Consider the following 21,517-nt stretch of genomic DNA (forward strand, 5'->3'; position numbering starts at 1 on the left):
TGTGTGAATGTGTGTATATTTGAGTATGTGTGTGTGTGTGTGTGAGTTATGAGTGTGTGTGTGAATGTGTGTATATTTGAGTATGTGTGTGTGTGTGTGTGAATGTGTGTATATGTGTGTGTGTGAATGTGTGTATATTTGAGTATGTGTGTGTGTATGTGAGTTATGAGTGTGTGTGAATGTGTGTATATTTGAGTGTGTGTGTGTGTGTGAATGTGTGTGTGTGAATGTGTGTATATGAGTGTGTGTGTGTGTGTGTGTGTGTGTGGGAAATCTTTAGGCAGGAATCTGAAATCGTATGTTGGAAATGATGGTGGCAGTGTGGTCAGCGGGAATTGGAGGAGTGTTAGGAGCTAAGCGTGGCCGTGGCCACCATGATGGCCAGCTAGTTGGCTTGTGGTCTGGACCAGAACAGAGATGACGTGGTCGTACGGAGCCCTCGCCTGGGAAGGGGGGGTGCAGGGGAGCCGGGCTGGAGGAAGAGGAAGAGGAAGCAGGGGCTCGGGGACGGCGGGGAGGGAGCAGGAGGTGGCAGGGCGCTTGGGCTGGAGAGATGGCGCCCCGAGGGTTCCGCCCTTGGTCACCAGCCACCAGGCTCACAAAACAGAGATTCGTACAGCACGCGAACCACTTCAGAAACACACACAGATGCCCCCCCAGTCTGACTGATGGTGAACAAGGGAAGCAGGTGACCTTCAGTGTAAATAGACATTTGTTTATTTTTTCGGCAGTGAAAAAACATCGGGTTAAACTTTGAAAAGAGCTTTGACCCCAGCCAGACCTGAATCGCCCAGAATGCACTCTCGCGTACAGTTGCTGCCCAAGTTTGAAACAAATCGAAGTTCAGGAAAAAAGCAGTACATGGAAGTGACCGAGGATTCTGCAGGAAATGGAGTTTAAACAACAGGCTTTGTCTTCAGGGCGGGAGTGAGGAGGTCACGCCACCAAGAGGATTGTAAGCTTACGGGAAAAATAAACAAAGGGCAGAACTTTCACATTTTCTTGAACTCTGAATGAGCACTAAGAGGAATTCCCGCGATATAATTTACCTGTGATGTCATCACTTGTAAACCAGTTCACCCCAAGGTCCCCTCACCCGCCACACAACACTGCGCCCCAAAAACAAAAGAAAAGAGTGACGACGTCTCTTTAAAAGAGGGGGAGCCACTCGATGGCTGTAACACATGCCACCAGCTCCGCTGGGGCCCAGCAGCCATGGGTAAGGGCACTTATGGCTTCACACCAGACTGAGGCCTGTCCCCTCACTCCTCCCGCACAGACGCCACCTTCTGTCTCCTAACACCTTTGAGAAGAATCGGCATTTCCCACGTGTAGGGACCTAGGTCCCGGGCTGAGACATGGCTGCGGAAGCCAGTGAGCTGTCTGCTAGCACAGACCATAGACCTGCCAGGAGCTAGAGAGCGAGTGGGGAGCGTGGCAGCTGAGGTCTGAGCGGGGGCACCTGCTCAGCCATCCACCGGAGGACAGTCTGGGGATTGCATAGCTTGTGTTCCAAAGGAAAACCCCCTGAAGAAGTTTCCTTTCAGGAAAAATAGTTTTGTGCACAGAATGTTTTAAATTGGCATTATAAATCCACAAACTCGCACTCACATTCTATCAAGATAGAAAATGCTCAATATTTATGCAATGGTGGTGGGTTTTGGTTTTTTTTGTTTTTGTGTGTTTTTTTTTTGAGTAAATGAACATTAATAGAATTGGAGTAGAAACAAAGAAACACAAAATCAAAGGAACTGGTGTCCGGTTCTGAGCGAAGACGCTCATGGGGCCGGCTCTCCACTCAGTACTTACCTTCACCGGAGCGGGGCCGTTAGGCCAAACCAACCAAAACAGCAACTAAAACCTTAAACAAAAACCAGAGATGCGGAAGTCCCGGGGGCTCTGCGGGGACTTCTGAAACAGGACACTTACAAGGCCACTCATCACATGGGCACTCCACCCGCTAGAAGGTGACAGAGTGAGGCCGGCCCCGCACCGAGACCAGCCTGACCCTCCCGGCCTGGCCTGCCCATCACAGCCAGCGCAGTGTCACCAGGTGGAGACAGCCTGACAACCGGAAATGAGACATAACAGGGTAAGAACAAAACCGATTCCAAACCGACAGCACAGCAGAATACTCAACAGATGGAAACGAAATTAGCCGCGGAATTAGCATAACTTACATGTTTTAAAAGTATATACTTCATTTATAAATACCTCTAATTGACAGTCTATTAGAATCATAAATATTCAAGCGAACATTTGCATTTCTCCTTAAGAGCTCAGATTCTTGAGTCCCGGAGGGTAAGTCTCCTTCCGCTGAATGTCCGAGAGGTGAGGTCCTCACAGTCACTTTATGTCTGACCAGACACAGGAAAGCCTTCATTACCTACTGTGCTGCAGTAAGACTTTAAAATTCTGTAATTCTCTGATGCTTGTGGAAAGCCTAGAGGAGGAGGGGGGGGGGGAAAAGCTGTTCATTACTATCACTTATTACCGCTAATAAGATGCGTGCACATTTCAAATGGTTGACAGTGTATATGGGCAATTATTAAAGCAAAATCCAAACTAAAAGGATATATTTAACACTGAACATTGAAGCTTCTATTTTAAAATAAGTTGTGATTCCTTATTAAATATTAATGAGACACAGAGCTATGGCCCTTCAGTCCTGGCTTAGAAGGGGCCAAGGAAACCAGCTACTTCTTATCATCAATAGATTCATGATGGAATGGTGATATGATTATAATTCATTACAGTAAAGAACCTTAAGATGTTTATATTTAGTCTGCAAGTTCATCTTGCCCATTTCTCTCCAAATACCCGCTCTTTTCTCACTGCTCCCCACACACACCCGTTTGTTTTATGCTGTCAGCTCCACCATCTTTACGGGCGAAGATCCTGTTTATATTGTCTGCCTGAAGCCCATGTGCCTAATCAACAATGGATGAATGAAAGCAGAAAGACTCTGGAATGGGAATCACAAAATAAATCTATAAGCTCAGCTATCCTTCTGTACAATTCAAGGTGGATGCAATAAAAATCCAATGTTTTCTTTCTATAGATTTGCCAGAGCAGCCCTGGCCCTGAGTCTGGCGCCCTCTAGAGAACAACAGAGGTAATAGCAGGCTCTCAGATAGAACCACAGTGGGAAGGTGGCAGTTTAATTTTTTCTCAGTTATTTTTATTTGGATTGAAAATGTTTAAATTATTTAAAATATTCTTCATTTGCTGGGACCGGTTTGGCTCAGTGGATAGAGCGTCGGCCTGCGGACTGAAGGGTCCCTGGCTCAATTCCGGTCAAGGGCATGTATCTTGGTTGCGGGCACATACCCAGTGTGGGGTGTGCAAGAGGCAACTGGTCGGTGTTCCTCTCTCATCGACGTTTCTAACTCTCTGTCCCTTTCAATTCCTCTCTGTGTAAAATCAATAAAATATATTTTTTAAAAAATTCTTCATTTACTTTTAATTTTGAACAATTTAAATTTAACTCAGTTTCTCCTGCTTTATCTCACTATAGGCCCCATAAGTGGGTGGACTGAATTTTTCATGAAATGTCAGTTACCGATGGACATTCTGTGTCTACCTTGTTTGAAACCTCTGCTTACACGCCATCTTTAAATGCAGGGGAGACAACATGGTGAAATTTTACCACTAAGATGGGGAAGGGGCAGCTCACTTGTTTTTAATTTAGCTTAAAAAGGCATGTTAAGAAAATATAAGAAATAATCCCGGTATCCCTTGGTTCCCTATTTTTTTTTTTTTTTTTAATTCTTGACTTTTGTGCATTTTCCCCAGGGCAGCTTAGTATTATTTTCTCTGACTCAGTAGGTTGGTCCTGCTCTGTATTCCTCAGGAGGCTGGTGTTGCATGTAATTCTGTAGGCAAATTCAAATTAATTTGGAAACCATCTGTGATATCAACAAAAAGCAGAATGTCTATCTGTGTACAGAAGTAGCGGGAAGAGAACGAGCAAGAGAAAAATGCCTCTTTGGGTTAAGAAACAGGAGCAGCCCTGGCCGGTGTGGCTCAGTGGTTGGAATGTCGTCCCATAGACTGGGGTGAGAGTTCAATCCCTGGGCGGGGCAGAAAAGCAACCAGTTGATGTCTCTCTCCCCCACAACCCCCCAGCTTCCCTTCTCTCTAAAAATCAATAAGCATATCCCCAGGTGAGGATTAAAAACAAAAGAAAGAAGAACAGTTTCATCTCTCTCTTTCCTCACCTCTCAGCCGAGCTCTCGGTCCCCGTTCTTGTTCTCAGCTAACGTGCTATTAGGGGGTGCGTCCTCTCACCAGCGCCTCCCACTGGAGAAGGCAAACGGGGGTCACGGGCAGACACGGATGCGGAGGGCGGTGGAGAGCGGGCTGGTGATACATGTCTGACAGTAAAGTCCTCTCTCAGAGCCGACCAGCTGAGCGGAGATGGGCGCGGAGGGTCAGTCCTTACCTCCCAAAAGCGTTTAGAAGGGCGACGATTTCCTGCCGCGTGAGCTGGAAGCCTTTGGACGGGCTGTTCTCCGGGAGCTTCTGGATTTCCTTCTCAGAGAACAGGATCTTCAGGGCAGTCCCCAAACCCTGAGTCTAAAGGAGAGAGACAGACAGACGATCAATTCATGTCGTAACTACTCGAGGTTTAAAGGAAAACTCAGCGACCGGCTGAGGCAGGAAATGCACAACTTGACTTCCCCATTTTATCGAACGACACAGAGTGCAGCCTCTGCCTCCTCAAAGACGGGCACGTGTAAGTTTATGTGCTGACTAGCTTCCCGGGTACCCTTCCATCCCGTCACTCACATGCCTTTTCTTAACCTAAAAGCGTCCCAGTAGGATTACAATGTTCAGTAAGTAATCCCGAAAGCCTTCTTTCTAGGCCCTGGCAACTCTCAACTTAAAAATTATTAGCAAACCTACACTCAGTAATTTCTTAATTATAAACACTAGAGAAAGAATAAAGATTCTGATTTCTGTATAGCTGCCATTAGAATAATTCTGTTGGCTGATGTTCTGACTTGTCATCTTTGTAAAAAAAAAAACAAACAAAAACCCACAAAATATCAATCCTTTTTAGGCAGAATGTGGAGAGAAATGAGCCTGCTTGGCAGAACTTTCCTCTTTTGTGACAAGGTGACCTTCTTTTCATCACTGAAACAGACTCAGTAACCAAACTTCATGATTCAATCTTTTTATATTATTACTAGAGGCCTGGTGCACGAAATTTGTGCGTGGGTAGGTCCTAGGCCTGGCTGGCAATCAGGGCTGATCAGGGACTTCTATCTGCCCACCAGGCCCTTCCTTCCCTGGCTGCCATCTGCCAGCCGGACTTTCCTTTGTCCTGCACCGCCCCCTGGTGGTCAGCGCACATCATAGTGAGTGATGAAACTCCCAGTCTCCCAATCAAACTCCTGAGTGGACAATTTGCATATTAGGCTTTTATGTGTATATATATATATATATATATATATATATATATATATATATATATATATATTTAGATAGATAGATATTTACCTATGATCTGGGTATATGAAATACTAATGTACTTTATTTATAACCCCCAACTTCAGAAATGAATCTCAGATTCTACCAATGAAAACAGACACACTAAAACCAAACCACTAACATACAATAACAGGAAAGACATCCTTACACATACACATAAAAGCCAAGAGTTTAATACTAACTTTTTCATCTATAACACAGAAAAACAACACTTCGGGTCTCTAATCCAATGAATGAGAACATTTTAATAAAAAGTTTCAACTCCTCTGGGAAAATGTAAGGTTAGCAATGGTTTCAAGCAGAAGGCAACACACAAACCTGCAGCTTGCCCCACAGTCTGCACTTGTCACACCCGACGCAGTCCATTATGCGAGAGATGTTCTTGAAATGCAGCCGGAATTCCTCCTAACGTGCAGAAAACATGTGCATTCTAATCAGACATTTAACAGGAAACTGTTGTTAGTCTGAATTATAAGAAATAAAAGTATTGAAATTTGTTAGTGAACTAGAGGACGAATGCATGAAATTCGTGCATGGGTAGGGTCCCTAGGCTTGGCCTGTGATCAGGGCTGATCTGCAGGGCGACCAACCAGCGGGGCAATCGGAGCAGAGAGAAGGACCCCCTGCTGGCACTCCTTGGCTGGCCTGGGTCCTGCAGGCTGGGGGTAGCTCCTGCATCGAGCGTCTGCCCCCTGGTGGTCAGCGTGCATCGTGTTGACCAGTTGTTTCACCGGTCATTCGAACGATTCACATATTAGGCTTTTATTCTATAGGATGAGTTGTTTTTCAACCATGAAGAAGAAAATTATTTGAAACTGTATAGCAGAAAACTGATTTCCAAAACTAAAATAAGAGTTGTGGCTAAATCATTTCATTTCAGGAACACCAAGAAACAACCAGCGACCGCTCCCGCCCGGCTCCCCAGTCGGCAAGCTTTACCTTGAGCGACTTGGCCCCCTTCTTGTCTCCGGAGAACATGGATTTCTCGTCAAAGTGCATGGGAAAGGACCTGGGACACACAAACGCCGGACTGTAAGTGGCAGGCGAACTATTCCAGCGCCGGGTACCAGAGTCCTGGCAGAACTCTTACGGGCACTTACAATCCTAACTTACTCACGGGTAAGGCTTAGGACAGTGGCCGGCAGTTCACATGTACACTATTCCATAAGACTAAAGCGAGATTTATAACGTATAGAGATAGCTTCAGAATGTACAAGTTTGTAATGTTTTAAAGAGATTGTCTGATAAAAAATAATCTAAAAAATTAACGAAAATGATTGATGTGAACAATCCCTCTCTTAATATTTTACTGCATCTTTTAAAGTTAATCGCAATTCATGTTTAGCACTTCTTAATCCAACATTGTGCCATGCTCATCTTAACCCGTAAACTGGTTTTAGACCCAGATTTTTTTTTAAAGGGTTAAATACTTAGAAGGTAAGGCTAATAATATTCCCTTAAGTATCGATTGATATCTAACATACACAGGTATCTAACATGATGTCACCTAAACTTCAATAGCAACTGGAATACAAAATGGGTAGAAAGAACATTTAAGTAGCATTCAATGTTGCTACATAAAATGTAAAGTTATATTTAAAAACATAGCCTATTCTCAAGTATGAAAGTGCAATGACACATTGTTAGACCACTTTCAGATAAAATTCTCAGAAAAAACGTTGAAGACTGCTGTTGTCCTGGTCCTCCTTGTCTGGCTTCCGACTCCCCTTCTGCTAAAGAACCTCCTGAGGCCCATGTGCATGTGTATGTGTATGTGTGTGGTGTGTGTGTGTGTGTGGTGTGTGTGTGTGTGTGGTGTGTGTGTGTGTGGTGTGTGTGTGTGTGGTGTATGTGTGTGTGGTGTCTGTGTGTGTGTGCCCGTGTGTGAGTGTGTGTGTGTGTGGGGGGGGTGTGTGTGTGTGTGTGTGTGTGGTGTGTGTGTGTGTCCGTGTGTGTGTGTGTGGGGTGTGTGTGCCCGTGTGTGTGTGTGTGAGTGTGTGTGTGTGGGGGTGTGTGTCCGTGTGGGGGTGTCCGTGTGGGGTGTGTGTGTGTGTCCGTGTGGGGGTGTGTGTGTGGGGTGTGTGTGTGTGTCCGTGTGTCCGTGTCCGTGTGGGGGTGTGTGTGTGTGCCCGTGTGTGTGTGTGGTGTGTGTGTCCGTGTGTGTGTGTGTGTGTGTGGTGTGTGTGTGTGTGTGTGTGTGTGTGTGTCCTTCGGGCGCCGCCTCGTTAGACTCCCGGCGGGAGCCTCACTTCGTGTCCTGGAAGATGCTCAGGAGGAGGGTCTTCGTGTCGGCGTCATCGTCCACGCTGCCCGTGTACAGATCGACCACGGAGCGCTCGAAGTACGGGGCCGCCTTGGACAAGGCGCGCAGCTCGATGAGGTACAGGAAGTACAGGTTCTTCAGCCGCCGCGGGCCCTCCCCCTTGGTTTCCAAGGGGTCAAAGCGCCGCTTGAACTCTCTGAGGTTAGGTCCCCAGCTAGGCTTGCCCCAGGTTTCTGAAGAGGAAGAAATACAGGATATGCTTTTAGTAGACAGATTTTTAATATATTATTTTTATTGCTTCCAGAGAGGGAGAGGGAGAGAGAGAGAGAAACATCAATGATCAGCTGCCTCCTGTACGCCCCCTACTGGGGCTCGAGCCCAAAACCCGGGCATGTGCCCTTTACTAGAATCGAACCCGGGACCCTTCAGTCTGCAGACCAACGCTCTATCCACTGAGCAAACCAGCTAGGGCTTAATAGATTTTTAAAAATAGAGTATGTGTATGTTCTCTCCACAGTTTTCACACGGATAGAAGAAGTTTCTACATAAAAATCTGATTACCTTCCAGAAGATAATTCGCACAGAGATGCAAATTGATGCTGGCATGAAGTCCCGATATGAGCTTATAGAAGACTCTTTTCTCCAGACATAAACCTGTTCAGGAAAATATTGAAAAAGCTATCACATCCATTTAGATAACAGAAATACTGAGGACTCAGTACACAGGCTTATTTTTAAAGTTAAGATTCAAGAACATGAAGAATAAATCAAGAAATGGTATGAAGTAACGAGGTCAAGATTCTCTCAAGAGAAAATAAGTTCCGACTTCCGAGCAGTGAACTGGATGATAACTGAAGGAAGAACAAGAACGTGCTGGGTGGCTGGAGGCTCAGACACTATGGATGCACTGGCAGGCCCCCAAGTTACCCAGAATGCACCAGCACAGCCGCTTCATGGTCTAGGACGAGGGCCAGCGTAAGTTCCCGCTTCAGCTTAAGCAGCCTCCTCCTCCCCCTTCCCGGAGAGGGTCCTCCTCTCACCCACACGGTGACGAGGAAGAGGGACTGGTTTGGTCTCTCTCCTCCCTCCAGGCCTTTCAGTCTTAGGAGTCCCTCTGCCCTGGGCTCTCTAGCTCTGGTTAACCATCTGTCCCACTAGAATGGGTCAGCTTTCCACTCATACTTTATATTTCTAGTACTTTCAATATTACAAAGTATAAGAATGCAAAAGCACCTGGTCCATTGGGATCTATACTGCTTTTGTTTGTTTTTATTAATGTTCACCTGAGCATATGTTTCCACTGATTTTTTTAGGGAGTGTGAAAAGAAAGAAAAACAGAGAAATATTGATGTGAGAGAAACACATGGATCGGTGCCTCCTGCACATGCCCGGACCAGGGCCCAGGCTGGGGAGGAGCCTGCAACCAAGGTACATGCCCTTGACTGGAATCTAACCCAGAACTCTTTGGTCCATAGGCCAACACTCTATCCACTGAGCCAAACTGGCCAGGTTGGGATCCATACAGCTTTATCCTTTAACTAGACAAGTTCAGACTGTGTTAGCATGTGAATTCAGGTTTAAAAACTTCTGAATTCAAACTGACCTTCCCTTCATTTCAGAGAAAAAGTACTTCCTGCCACAGGAAGGTCTGCGTGGACTCAGGCCTGCAGTACGGCCACGGGACCGAGTCGGGATGGGTATCAGGGGCAACGAGCACCCACGCAGAGCGGCCAAACCGGGGGCCAGAGGCAGTGCCTGTGCATCCCCCGATGCTGGGTTTGTGCCTCCACGTTTCCCCGTGATTGCCTCCCAAAACTAATAACCTAAAACATGTGCTTTTCCGTTCAACACTCAGAATCAGCGGTCTAGGCAATGCATCCCAAAACTTACAAAAACAGATTCAATAAATCAATACATTTCTTACAAGAACCCAATACATTTAAAACGCAGACGTATTTACCTTCTAGCCACGTGTAGAATGATTCTCCTTGAAAAAAACACACACAGAGAACTGAGTTAACGTATTTTAAACAGTCATTTATATATTCAAATAAATTAAGTTTATAAATATTTTATGGCAGATTAAGGATTATTTCTGGAATGTCCACTACTTCATGGGAAGTAGAAAAACAGGGACATGGTTCTAGAAAATAAAGCCTAAAGGTAATTTAAGTTCGGGACAATGTTCCTATAAATGAAATTTTGACTAGTAAAAGTTTTGAGAAAACATTTCAGTCAAAATGTTACATAAATCTTATTCACTATAAACATGGACATCCGTAAGCACGGGGGGAGAGGTTAACAATTTTAGATTTGCTTTTGATAACTACAGCACTCCATCCATTGGTAGCTATTTTCCATGAAAGAGTGAGATAAACACTTTCTTTGATGTTTTTGATGAAAAACATTTCCTCTCCTTGAAACAAAGCCACGAGAGTTTAACTCACCATCATCTTCTCCTGAAAGAGAAAACAATAGGAAGGTTTTAGAAAATGCCTTACGAAGCTCCGATTCTAATCCGATTCACTGTCATGTGGGATGGAACCGCACTGTGTTAAACTATCCATTACACATGAACCTTGGTCAGTGTGTAGTTATCCTGCAAATGAAACTTCATAATACGAATATAGGCCAAAAAGTACAAGATTCTCACGTTTCATACAATAGAGAATATCAGAGAGCAACTGAAAACCATCAGAAAGATCACTGGTTTCGATGATGAGCTCACAACTAGACAAAGTCCCTGCGTCCGTCACCACGCCCAGGACGCTCCCTGCTCCCTGTGGTCTCCATAAGGGATTACTTCTGTCCTAAAAGGCTGCTCCCACCGGGCTGGTGTGGCCCAGCGGTTGGGGGTCGACTCCATGCATCAAGAGGTCACAGGTTTGATTCCTGGTCGGGACACATGCCCAGGTTTCGGGCTTGGTCCCCGGTGGTGGGTGTACAGGAGGCGGCTATCAATGATTCTCTCACATCGATGCTTCTCTCTCCCTCCCTCTCCTTTCCTCTCTGAAGTCAGTAAAATTTATTTTTTTTCTTTAAAAAAAAAAGAGCGACTTCATTCTTCATGGAGCGGCCTTCTCCCTCGCCAGCCTTCTGCCTCCCTCTTTCCTGTCCCTGCTCCTCCTCTCCGCCCTCTTTTCCGCAGAGCACGCTCCTCCCTCCTCATCCCTCCAGCAGCTCCACGACTGTTCGGCTCCTCGGGAAACTGCGATGGAGGATGACTCACGGGTCCTATCGCATTTTCCATAAAACTCCTGGCGTAGGGCCATAGCAGGTGCTCAGTAAAAACCTGCTGAAATCCTGACACTTAACTCTGAGCGTTTCACATCCTTCTGATCATCCAAATTAAGCAAAACATATCACAGTGGAAAACGTGCTCACATTGAGTCTAGTTATAAAGACATTTCATAAGCAACCTCTAAAAGCATGAAAACGAATTTTAAAAACCCACCTCGGCTGGGGGCCAGCGGGTTTAAAGGACGATAAACAGATCGAGGCCTAAAAAAAAACAACAAAAAACACAAAACTCAGACGTGAGACGGTTTGATTTGTCATGTGATTTTCCCGAGAGACCCCCGGTCTGCCCTCCCCGCACCCTGCCCCCCCTCGGTTACTTGAAGCAGTTCTCCTCGTAGATGCTGTTCCACACCCTCCAGGCGGACGGCCCCCTGTAGCCAGTGTAGCGCTCGGGGTTCAGCAGCAGGTCCACGTACTGGGCGGCCGGGGACCTCTCGTCTGAACAGAGAAAGGCGTGAGCGCACGGTCTTGGGGTCAGCGTCACAGAGCGGACAGGCGCCCAGGCCCGTCGAGAGCACGCTTGGGACCTGGAGAGCGTGGACTCGAGAGGAGAGACCGGCCGCCTCTCCTCTGGGCGGCCACGCGGGGCCCTGCCTCCTCAGAGGCGCCCGTTGTGCTTTCAGTGTCACTGCCCAGGCGGAGAGACCTGGCAGAACCATCGCTTGTTTCAATGATTTCGTTTATTTCTTCCCTAAGTATATACCTGTCTGGACACATGCTCAGAAACACCTATTTTGCTGGCATATGTCGTATGTATTAAAAATAGAGATCCTGCTACTCTCTACTTCTGACTGACAAAGTAAATGGCTCAGTCACTTGGTGATTCAAAGTTCATCATTCCTAGGCTTACACAAGGGTCTCGTTTTTTGTTTTTTTTAAATGTCACTAATTTGCCCTGGTCGGTGTGCTCAGTGGCAGTGGCTGCTGTCTTAAGGGGGTGGCAGCAGGCTCTGGCGAGGGGACATCTGAGCAGAAACCTTAAGTAAAGGAAGAGGTAAGCCGGGCATACAGACAATTACAAAACAATAAACCGAGAGGGAGGGACAGCAGCTGACCGCGAGCCGCTCAATTATTTAAGAAGCTCCGCTCCGATCTGCAGGGATCGCCTTCCCTCACACGACAGAACAAACGGCGGAGAGGGCTGTGTGGCTGTGCTCCAGCACCGGATGGATGCCTTAGACTCTGTTTAAACCCAGCAATTTTAGCTAAGCGACACAGCACTCCAAGCGACTCCTAAGAGTTAAGCAGGGGTCTTCAAACTACGGCCCGCGGGCCACATGCGGCCCGCAGAGGAGTCTGATCCGGCCCGCCACGTTTTTTGGGCAGTGAGCGCAGCCGAGGTGTTACAGTAGGAATTAGTAGTTCATATAGTCCGGCCCTCCAGCTCTCTGAGGGACCGTGATCTGGCCCCCACTTTAAAAAGTTTGAGGACCCCTGAGTTAAGGTAAAGGCCTAATGAAGGACTGAAGCCTACTTCACACATTTCCTGGGAGTATTCTCCTACAGATAAAAGGTTCAGAGTCGCCTCGATTGCCTTCCGTTAGGAGGAGGGGCCCTGCCTGCTGTCTGCCTCTCTCCAGGGGGTTCTGGGGAGAGGCCCTGGGGAGCCCACTTCAGCGCCTGCTACTGGAAGCTTGCTGGGACCTGCAGTCCAGGGTGAGCATGTGTGTAGTATGTTCACAGCCCTGTGCACCATGGAAAGGATACAGTTTTGGGGTTCAGTCAGATCTGGGGGGAACCCTGTCTCGGCCTCTTGCTCCCGTGTGACCTGGGGCAAGTCGCTCGGTCTCCCCGAGATGCCTCCACACGTCCTGAGCTGAGAAGCCATGAAGGCGAGGGGCACGCACTGAGGGCTCGGGGTTGGGACACGGGGACAGAAGGCGCACAGAGCAGCATGCAGCATCAGAGACCGGAACTGCTGACATTCCGATTGATGTCAATGTCTTGTGAACAGGTGAGAGGAAGAACAATTTAATTACGAGAGTTGATTTTATTACCATCAAGCTCACAAAAGTGATCCTGTGAGTCATCGTATCTCGCCCAGTCAATGAAGGCCTCTTTGCTCTGATTACTAGGGAGGGAGGGAGAGAAAAGAAAAGGATTAAACTTGAAGTTGACAATGACAAGAGTTTTCTCGTGTAATTAACTTCTGTATTAGTTAGACGAGCCACAAATCCAGTTAGTGGTCACGTGCAGGAATGATGGGAGTTACATGAAAAACAGATCAATATTAACTTCCCCAGATATTAACTGCTAGTGTGCATCACAAAAGTCCCCAAGGAAGCTCAAGCAGCAGTGTGTCTTAGGTAAATAATCTGAGACAACCTACATGCCCTTCAGGAGGGGGTAAGTAGGTAAAATGTGGTCTATTTACATCACGAAAACTATTCATCCATTTGCTGATATAATAGTTTTAATACTAAAACAAAGCTTACCTCAGCGTGCTGTTAACGGCTCCCAGCTTGCTGGCTTGCTCACAGTCTTCGAACTCTTTGGTGCTGTTGGCCACTTTCGAGTACTGAAAGGAAGTTCACAATAAACAAGTTTGAGCGAAAATCACTCCCTTCCTCTTTCTTTATTTCCGGCTCAGCTGGCAGAACAGTCTGTCTCCCAGGGACCAGATACACTAACGAGAGCTACACCCTATCACTGAAGTAAGTAAGAAACACAAATGAAGACGAGTCACAAAGTTCTACCTAATCAATAAGCAAAGACATGAAAACATCGTGGGAAACTACAAGTGCACGTGATGACACAGTAAAGTGGGCATGCTCAGTGTTTTAATAAAGAAGTAGCCATCCCCTGCCCGGCCGGCACCGCTCAGGGGGTGAGCATCGACCTAGGAACCAGGAGGTCACAGTTTGATTCCCAGTCAGGGCACACGTCGTGTTGTGGGCTCCATCCCATGTGGGGCGTGCAGGAGGCAGCCGATCAGTGATTCTCTCACATCATTGATGTCTCGCCCTCTCTCTCCCTCTCCCTTCCTCTCTGACGTCAATAAGAATAAATATATATGCACATAAGAAGTAGCCATTCCCAGCCACCCCCATCGGCGCTCTCCTGCGCCCGCCCGCAGTAGTAAGCATGTTGCCCGCGGTAAAGAAATAGGCAGCGAAGAGGGCGACTCACCTTGTTTGCAATCCCAGCTTTAATCCCGACGGGAATCTTACTCTTAAAAGAACAAAAACAATTGTAAGAGCAATTTTCATTTTTCTGAGACTTCTCCACAAACTAGTGATGCTATTGCTCCACTGGAAGGGATTTTTATTCCCCCGGAGAAAACGCCCGGTCATTCCAATGCTGTATAGACACGACCTCTGAGGTGAAAGGTACGGAGTGACAGCTTTCAGACAGAAAACGGACGGCACACACAGAATCAGAGCAGCTAACAGCTCCAGCATAGACGCTCCGTGCAGTACTTAACAGCTTAGACAATTTGTAGGTTTATAAAATGACCAGATCTCTTTTTCCATAAATGTTCTTACCCCAAAAACAGAAGTTTTAAAAATTTCAAAATTTTTGAAATTGCTATGGCTCCATTTTTATTTCTGCTCTAAACTGACACGTTAGGCAATTTTGGGTTAATGCAGATGGCAAGAGTAAGCTCTCTGTCCATCTGATTACCTAGAGCTTACCAACAGAACTGCATGTAGGCTCAGCTTTTCTCTCCCAAAGTCAATAACACCAATTTCCTAATTTGGCTAATTATGTTGGGGTTAGGTAAGAGAATAATCTTGTTTTTAAGAAAATACACACTGAAATGTTTAGGGATAAAGGATCAGGCTTGTAACTTGTACCTAAGTGGTTCAGAATATACTCATACTAATATATATATATATATATATATATATATATACACACTCATACTAATATATATATATATATATATATATATACACACATATATGAGAGAATAATAAAGCAAATGTGATAAATATTAACATTTAGGGACTCTGAATAAGAAGTATATGGAAAATGGAATATTGCAACTTTTCCCTAGGTGAAATTATTTCAAACCAAAAACTTTAAAAACACACTATATTCTTAAAGAAAAATGAAGATAATATATTTTTTTAAATGTTTCCCATTAGGAAGGACATCTGTTCGGATAGTTTTGTCATTCCTTTGAGGACAAAAACTACACTCACTGGCTAGGTAAGAAAAGCAAAAAGTCAAATGAAAATATAGCTCTTAACAAATTACTAATGAAAAAGAGCATAACCAATTATGCTAGATATCAAAAAACAAAATCTAAATGTAACATTTCCTTAAGAAATGTAACATTTCTTTTCTATTGTAAGAAGACCCACTGGAGACCTAACTCCAAGCCTGAATTTCCCCACTTGAGGCACTAATTCCCACTGAGGTCCACAGCATGTTCTCTGCCGCTGAAACAAGGTGCACTCTCAGGAGGGCATGCGATGTGCGTCAGCAGGTGCAGGCCGTCCGCCCTCGGCCGCCGGCTCTGCGCGGTTACCTCCGGACAAGGCTCCACGTGGCAGTCCTTTATGGAGCAGTGGCCGTCCTCCGCCCAGAACGGGCACGGCCGCTTCAGGTTGACCTGGAGGGAAGGGAAGAGGCCCCGTGAGCACACACGTCCGGCCCTGCAGGCTCTCCTCAGAGCCTAACCGCCCGCCGTGCTCCAGACTCCCGATGGAATGTTAATGTTTAAAATTAATAATGAGCCGAAACCGGTTTGGCTCAGCGGTAGAGCATTGGTCTGTGGACTGAAAGGTCCCAAGTTCGATTCCGGTCAGGGGCATGTACATTGGTTGTGGGCACATCCCCGGTAGGGGTGTGCAAGAGGCAGCTAGTTGATGTTTCTCTCTCATCGACGTTTCTAGCTCTCTATCCCTCTCTCCTCCTCTCTGTAAAAAATCAATAAAATATATTTTAAAAAAATAATAAAAAAAATAAAATTAATAATGAATGATGCTCGCCCTATATGGTTTGGCTCAATGGCTAGCCATCAGCCTGCGGACTGAAGGGTCCCAGGTTTGATTCAGGTCAAGGGCATGTACCTTGGTTGCGGGCACATCCCCAGTAGGGACTGTGCAGGAGGCAGCTGGTCGATGTTTCTCTCTCATCAAAGTTTCTAACTCTCTATCCCTCTCCCTGCCTCTCTGCAAAAATAAAAATAAAAAATAAAAAATCAATAAAAAATATTTTTAAAAGAAAATTGAAGCTGTAAAAAACAAAAAACAAAAACCTGAGTTTTTTAAATGGGTGATTAAAGTCTCATCTGTACACAGTTATATAAAAACCTTTGGTACTAACAGAATAAAAAATTACAACCATACCTTGTAATAACGGAAGTAGTCTCGCTCTTGCAACTTTTTTATTTTGGGGAAGATTTTGTAGGTGTTAAAGTTATCGATGCTCTCAATATCACACAAGCAATCATCCAGAACTCCAATGACCTGGGGGGGGGGGATAAAAAAAATATATATATATACATAAAATTCAAAATATATAAGTGATGTTCGAACCTTAACAAACCCGTGCTAGTCCATAAAAAGATAATTTGGACATTCAAATTGGCCAGTATTTGCTCATTAAGACACAAAACAAAGTAGTCCCTTTTTACTGTGGTCAGCTCAATAAAAAACAATGCCAGGATTTAGATACACCCATTCTGAAGAACTGAACGTTTTTATGTGTCGCGGTCAAAGAGAGAGATACTCCGTGCTCTTTCCCAGGCCTGAGCAGAGATCTAACCCGTGTGTTCCAGCACCAGCCAGCTCCCCAGCACTGACCGGGCCCGAGTCCGCTTTGCCATCAGCTGGAGCTGGAGCGGGGCCTGCAGACTGGGGGCTCAGCCACATGGGGGTCCCTCTCCCCACAGGCCCGCCCCGACCCGGGCCCTGCACGGAGGGCCACTCAGCGGCTTCCCCAGGACCCCTTCCTTCTCAGGCGGGACAACCCGCTAGCCCGGCCTGCAGAACTCAGGAGAACTCTACGGCTGTTTACTGGGTGCCTGTAGCGGTGACACAGCCAGGGGTCCTCAAACTTTTTAAAGTGGGGGCCAGATCACGGTCCCTCAGAGAGCTGGAGGGCCGGACTATATGAACTACTAATTCCTACTGTAACACCTCGGCTGCGCTCACTGCCCAAAAAACCTGGCGGGCCGGATCAGACTCCTCTGCGGGCCGCATGTGGCCCGCGGGCCGTAGTTTGAAGACCCCTGCCAGGCATTCTGGGATGCAGTGCAGAGAGCATGGTAAGGCCGTGAAAAACGAGTCTGAACAGTGTCCGCACTGCCTGTGCTTTGTCTTAGCGAGGAGCATCAATGGCTTCAAAACACATCTCCCCGGGGGCCGGCCACCTGCGCACCGCTCCCCCTGGGCCGGCCTGCCTCTGGGCGCAGGTGCGAACAGCGGCACCGCAGCTGCGGGCCCAATTCGACCGAGAAACGGAAAGCCAAACGTGTCTCTCGAGGGCGAAGATCTGGGCACTCCCCCCCCCCGCCCCCTGATTCCCAGACGGTGCAACACTGTGTGTGATACCCGCCTCACTCCCACCAGACCCACTGGGAGCCCCAGCCCCAGCCTCTGCCCCTTACCCAGCCCCAGATCCAACACCTGCCCCTGCCCCTGCCCCAGACCCTGCCTCAGACCCAGACCCAGCCCCAGACCCTGTCCCAGCCCCAGACCCAGACCCAACACCTGCCCCTGCCCCTGCCCCTTACCCAGCCCCAGATCCAACACCTGCCCCTGCCCCTGCCCCAGACCCTGCCTCAGACCCAGACCCAGCCCCAGACCCTGTCCCAGCCCCAGACCCAGACCCAACACCTGCCCCAGCCCCTGCCCCAGACCCAACACCTGCCCCAGTCCCAGCCCCAGGCCCTGCCCCTGCCCCAGACCCAGACCCAACACCTGCCCCAGTCCCAGCCCCTGCCCCAGCCCTGCCCCTGCCCCAGACCCAGACCCAACACCTGCCCCAGTCCCAGCCCCTGCCCCTGCCCCAGCCCTGCCCCCTGCCCCTGCCCCCTGCCCTGCCCCTGCCCCAGCCCCGGCCCGCCACGTGCCCACTGGGAGAGGCACAAACCGGAGAAACGCCGTGTCCCCAGCAGGTGACAGCGGGACCTCCGGCCCAAGTTCAGGAAGTGCGTTCCCATCCGCTCCGGGCCGGGGCCCCTGCCGGCCGCGGGGCCGCCTCCGGGCCCCCCGCCTCCGGGCCCCCCGCCTCCGGGCCCCCCGCCTCCGGGCCCCCCGCCCCCGGGGGCGTCGCCGGCCCTTCCCCGCCCGCAGCGGCCGTTGGGCGCCCCCGCCGCTCCCGGCGGAACCCCTCGGCCCGCGCCCGCTTCCTCCTTCCCCCGCCGTCCCCCCGGCTCGCCACCCCGGCGCTTCCCGGTCGCCCGGCCGACCGGTCGCCCGGCGGCCCCGCTCACCTGGGCCTCGACGACGACGCCCCGCAGGAAGCTCAGCGCGACCAGCAGCCGCAGCGCCGCCGCCCCCCGCCCCGCGCCGGCCCGCCGCGCCGCCCGGCTCATGCTGCCCGCGGCCGGCGGGGCGCCTGGGACCCGGGGAACCGACCGCGGCGGGGCTGCTGCCGGCGGCGGCGGCGGCCGGAGTCCAGGGTCAGAGGTCAGAGGTCCGCGCGCGCGCCCGGCGGCGGCTGCGAGGGCAGCGGCGAGCGCGGCGCCCCTACCACCTCCCCGGAGGCCCCGCCCCTCCAGGCCCCGCCCCCGCGCTCGGGCACGCCCCCGGGAGCGGGGCCTTGTGGGAGTTGTAGTCCCGCCCCCGGAAATTGTAGTCGCTCGCCGTTGGAGGCGGGAACTGGGGGACCTGTGGCTGCAGAGGCCACGCCGCCCCTCCCTGGAGCCCGGGCCTCTCCGCGGGCCAATGGGACGGGACCACGCGGGCTCCAAAACACGAGAGCGAGGGCGAGGCTTAGCAGGGGCGCCCCTTCCCCCCCCCCCGCGGTTGTCATGGAAACGCAGCCCGTCCTCCTGTGTCGTGGTTCTGGAATCCCCGCAGCGCAGGGAGCCCCAGGTTCGCCCAGCACCCACGTGCGTTAGCATCTGTGACTTTGTTTTGTTTTGTTTTGTTTTAAATATGTATTTTTATTGATTTTTTTTTTTTACAGAGAGGGATAGAGAGTTAGAAACATCAATGATGAGAGAAACATCCATCAGCTGCCTCCTGCACCCCCCCACCCTCCCACTGGGGATGAGCCCGCAACCAAGGTACATGCCCTTGACCGGAATCGAACCTGGGACCCTTGAGTCCACAGGCCAATGCTCTATCCACTGAGCCATGCCGGTTTGGCAGCATCTGTGACTTTGAATCGGGGGCGCTTGCTGTGTCTCCATTGCTGTCCTGTGGGCCTCGTCCCCGGCGGGGACTTCGTGGGCCACTGATTCCGTTTCAGAAGCCCCAGACCTGATGATGGCACCCTCCGCCCGCCCCACTCCCACCCACCCCTAGGTTGGCACCTTCAAACAATGCACCTTGAAAAGAACGGGAACAAAACTGGGACAGAAAGGAACTCACTACAGACCGATTCATTTGCCTCTCGGCATCACCATTATGGCTTCTCTCAGTTTCGGTTCTTACAAGGGTATTTCTTGGATCACATGATCTCACACATCTAGAGGAAATAATGAACAACATAAACGGATGAGCAAAAACAGACCCAGAGACAGAGAAGCGGCGATCAGACTGTCAGACCTCAGAGGGAAAGCAGGGGAGGGTGGGGGTAAGGAGGAGAGATCAACCGAAGGACTTGTGTGCATGCATATGGGCCTGGCCAGTGGCCACGGACAACAGGGGGTTGGGGGCATCTGTGGGGAGGGGTTTGGGATGGGAATGGGGGGATGAGGACAATTATGTGATACCATAATGAATAAAATTAAAACAATAAAGAATAAAAAAAAAAAAGAAAGAATGGGAACAAACCCGGAAGTTCCTAAGGAAATGTGAGAATGGAGATGAATGCACAGGAAAATCCTGGGAGCGATGTAGACAGCGCTCAGCTCCCCCCAGCTGCAGACATCGAGGTGGTCATGGGATCCCAGACAGGTTCCTGAAGCGCTGGGTGCCTCCGTCTCCCCATCCGTACGGGAATACCAGGGTGCTCCCCTCGGAATGTATTCCAGGGCGGATGGCCCTGGCCGGTGTGGTTCAGTGCATAGAGCATCCGCCTGCGGTCTGAAGGATCCTGGGTTCGAGACCTCCGGGTTGCGGGCTGGATCCCCAGCCCTGGTGGGAGCGCGTGGGGGGATGCATGGAGGAATGCAACCAAAGGCTGTGTCCCTCTCACACCGATGTTCCTCTCTCTCTCTCACTCCCTCTCCCCTTCCACTCGCTCTAAAAACCAATGGAAACCCTGCCCCCAGGGAGACTGTTATATTAGTGTGATGTTTGATTTATATTTTAAGGATTTAAAACAAACTAATAATAATAATAATAATAATAATAATAATAATAATAAACAAAAATAAAAATCAATGGAAAGATGTCCTCAGGTGAGGATGACCATAAATAAATGATAAGGTAGTAACTCCTAATCCCATAGTATTGATCATTGAGTGTTGATCATTGAGAATTGACAGGCAGTGCTATTTGCAGGGCACTGTTCACAGGGCCGGGTGTTCTCTAACTTCCCTAGAGACAGGGTGTGTCCCCCCCCCCCAAAAAAAAAAATGTGTACACACACTTGGCATAATTATAAAGACTGTGCTTATTAAACTGCGTTTCGTATTCAAAACCGAACTCTGGGCTGTTCCCGTGTGTAGCCAATCTCAGGGACACCCTGTCTCTGCCTTTGTTTGTTTTTGTTGAGCAAGTTCATCAGCCACTTCTTATCTGAAGCCTGAACACGGCCCGCTGGGTCTCCCAGTCGCCAAAGACAACATGACAGCCCCCGGCCTGGGAGGAGAGCTGGGCTCACACAGGCACAGGGGGAGCGCACCAGCTCTCACAGGTGCTGCGCATCTGTCCCCCTAGCTCTCGGGGGGACCCCCCCCCCCCATGGGACAGACACAGCAGTGGGTGGACCAAGGGACATAAGAGGCACACACATCAGCAGAACAAAGGAGAGTGCAGCCCTAGCCGGTTTGGCTCAGTGGGTAGAGCCTCGGCCTGAGGACTGAAGGGTCCCGGGTTCGATTCTGGTCAAGGGCATGTGCCTTGGTTGCAGGCTCGATCTCCAGCCCTGGTCCAGGCGCCTGCAGGAGGCAACCAATCGATGTGTCGCTCTCACACTGATGTTTCTCTCTGTCTCTCCCTCCCTCTCCCTTCCTCTCTGAAATCAATTAAAAAATATATATATTTTAAAAAAAGAATGCTGAAACCGGTTTGGCTTGATGGATAGAGCGTTGGCCTGAGGACCGAAAGGTCCCAGGTTGGACTCCGGTCAGGGGCATGGACCTTGGCTGCGGGCACATCCCCAGTGGGGGGTGTGCAGGAGGCAGCTGGTTGATGTTTCTCTCTCATCGATGTTACTAGTTCTCTC

At 49.2% G+C, this 21,517-nt stretch overlaps 1 protein-coding gene and 1 long non-coding RNA gene across 4 annotated transcripts in view; both read right to left on the reverse strand.

The window, feature by feature from the left end:
- Nucleotides 1-694: 694 nt before the first annotated feature.
- On the reverse strand, nt 695-18,730 carry ERO1B (endoplasmic reticulum oxidoreductase 1 beta). 2 transcript variants are annotated; one of them, XM_084868744.1, is made up of 16 exons: nt 18,450-18,730; nt 16,360-16,479; nt 15,537-15,620; nt 14,189-14,230; nt 13,495-13,577; nt 13,057-13,130; nt 11,377-11,497; nt 11,214-11,260; nt 10,207-10,218; nt 9,720-9,746; nt 8,321-8,413; nt 7,746-7,992; nt 6,436-6,505; nt 5,815-5,901; nt 4,445-4,578; nt 695-2,443 (listed from the first exon to the last, which is right to left on the reverse strand). In XM_084868744.1, the coding sequence occupies exons 1-16, from the start codon at nt 18,549-18,551 to the stop codon at nt 2,383-2,385; spliced, it is 1,404 nt and encodes a 467-aa protein (XP_084724870.1). In that variant the 5' UTR covers nt 18,552-18,730; the 3' UTR covers nt 695-2,382. The 2 variants fall into 2 exon arrangements, with proteins under 2 accessions (XP_084724870.1, XP_084724871.1); XM_084868745.1 differs by lacking the exon at nt 10,207-10,218.
- A 1,369-nt stretch (nt 18,731-20,099) lies between these two features.
- LOC311614199 overlaps nt 20,100-21,517 on the reverse strand; it is a 31,285-nt gene continuing 29,867 nt past the window's right edge. Inside the window, exon 3 of one of the 2 annotated variants that reach the window (XR_014793599.1) lies at nt 20,100-20,262. This is a non-coding gene — a long non-coding RNA (uncharacterized lncRNA). The remainder of the gene's footprint in view (nt 20,263-21,517) is intronic. The other variant, XR_014793600.1, reaches the window with a different exon arrangement.

The sequence above is a fragment of the Pipistrellus hanaki genome (genome assembly GCF_964339955.1).
Source record: "Pipistrellus hanaki genome assembly, chromosome: 20".
NCBI lineage: Eukaryota > Metazoa > Chordata > Mammalia > Chiroptera > Vespertilionidae > Pipistrellus > Pipistrellus hanaki.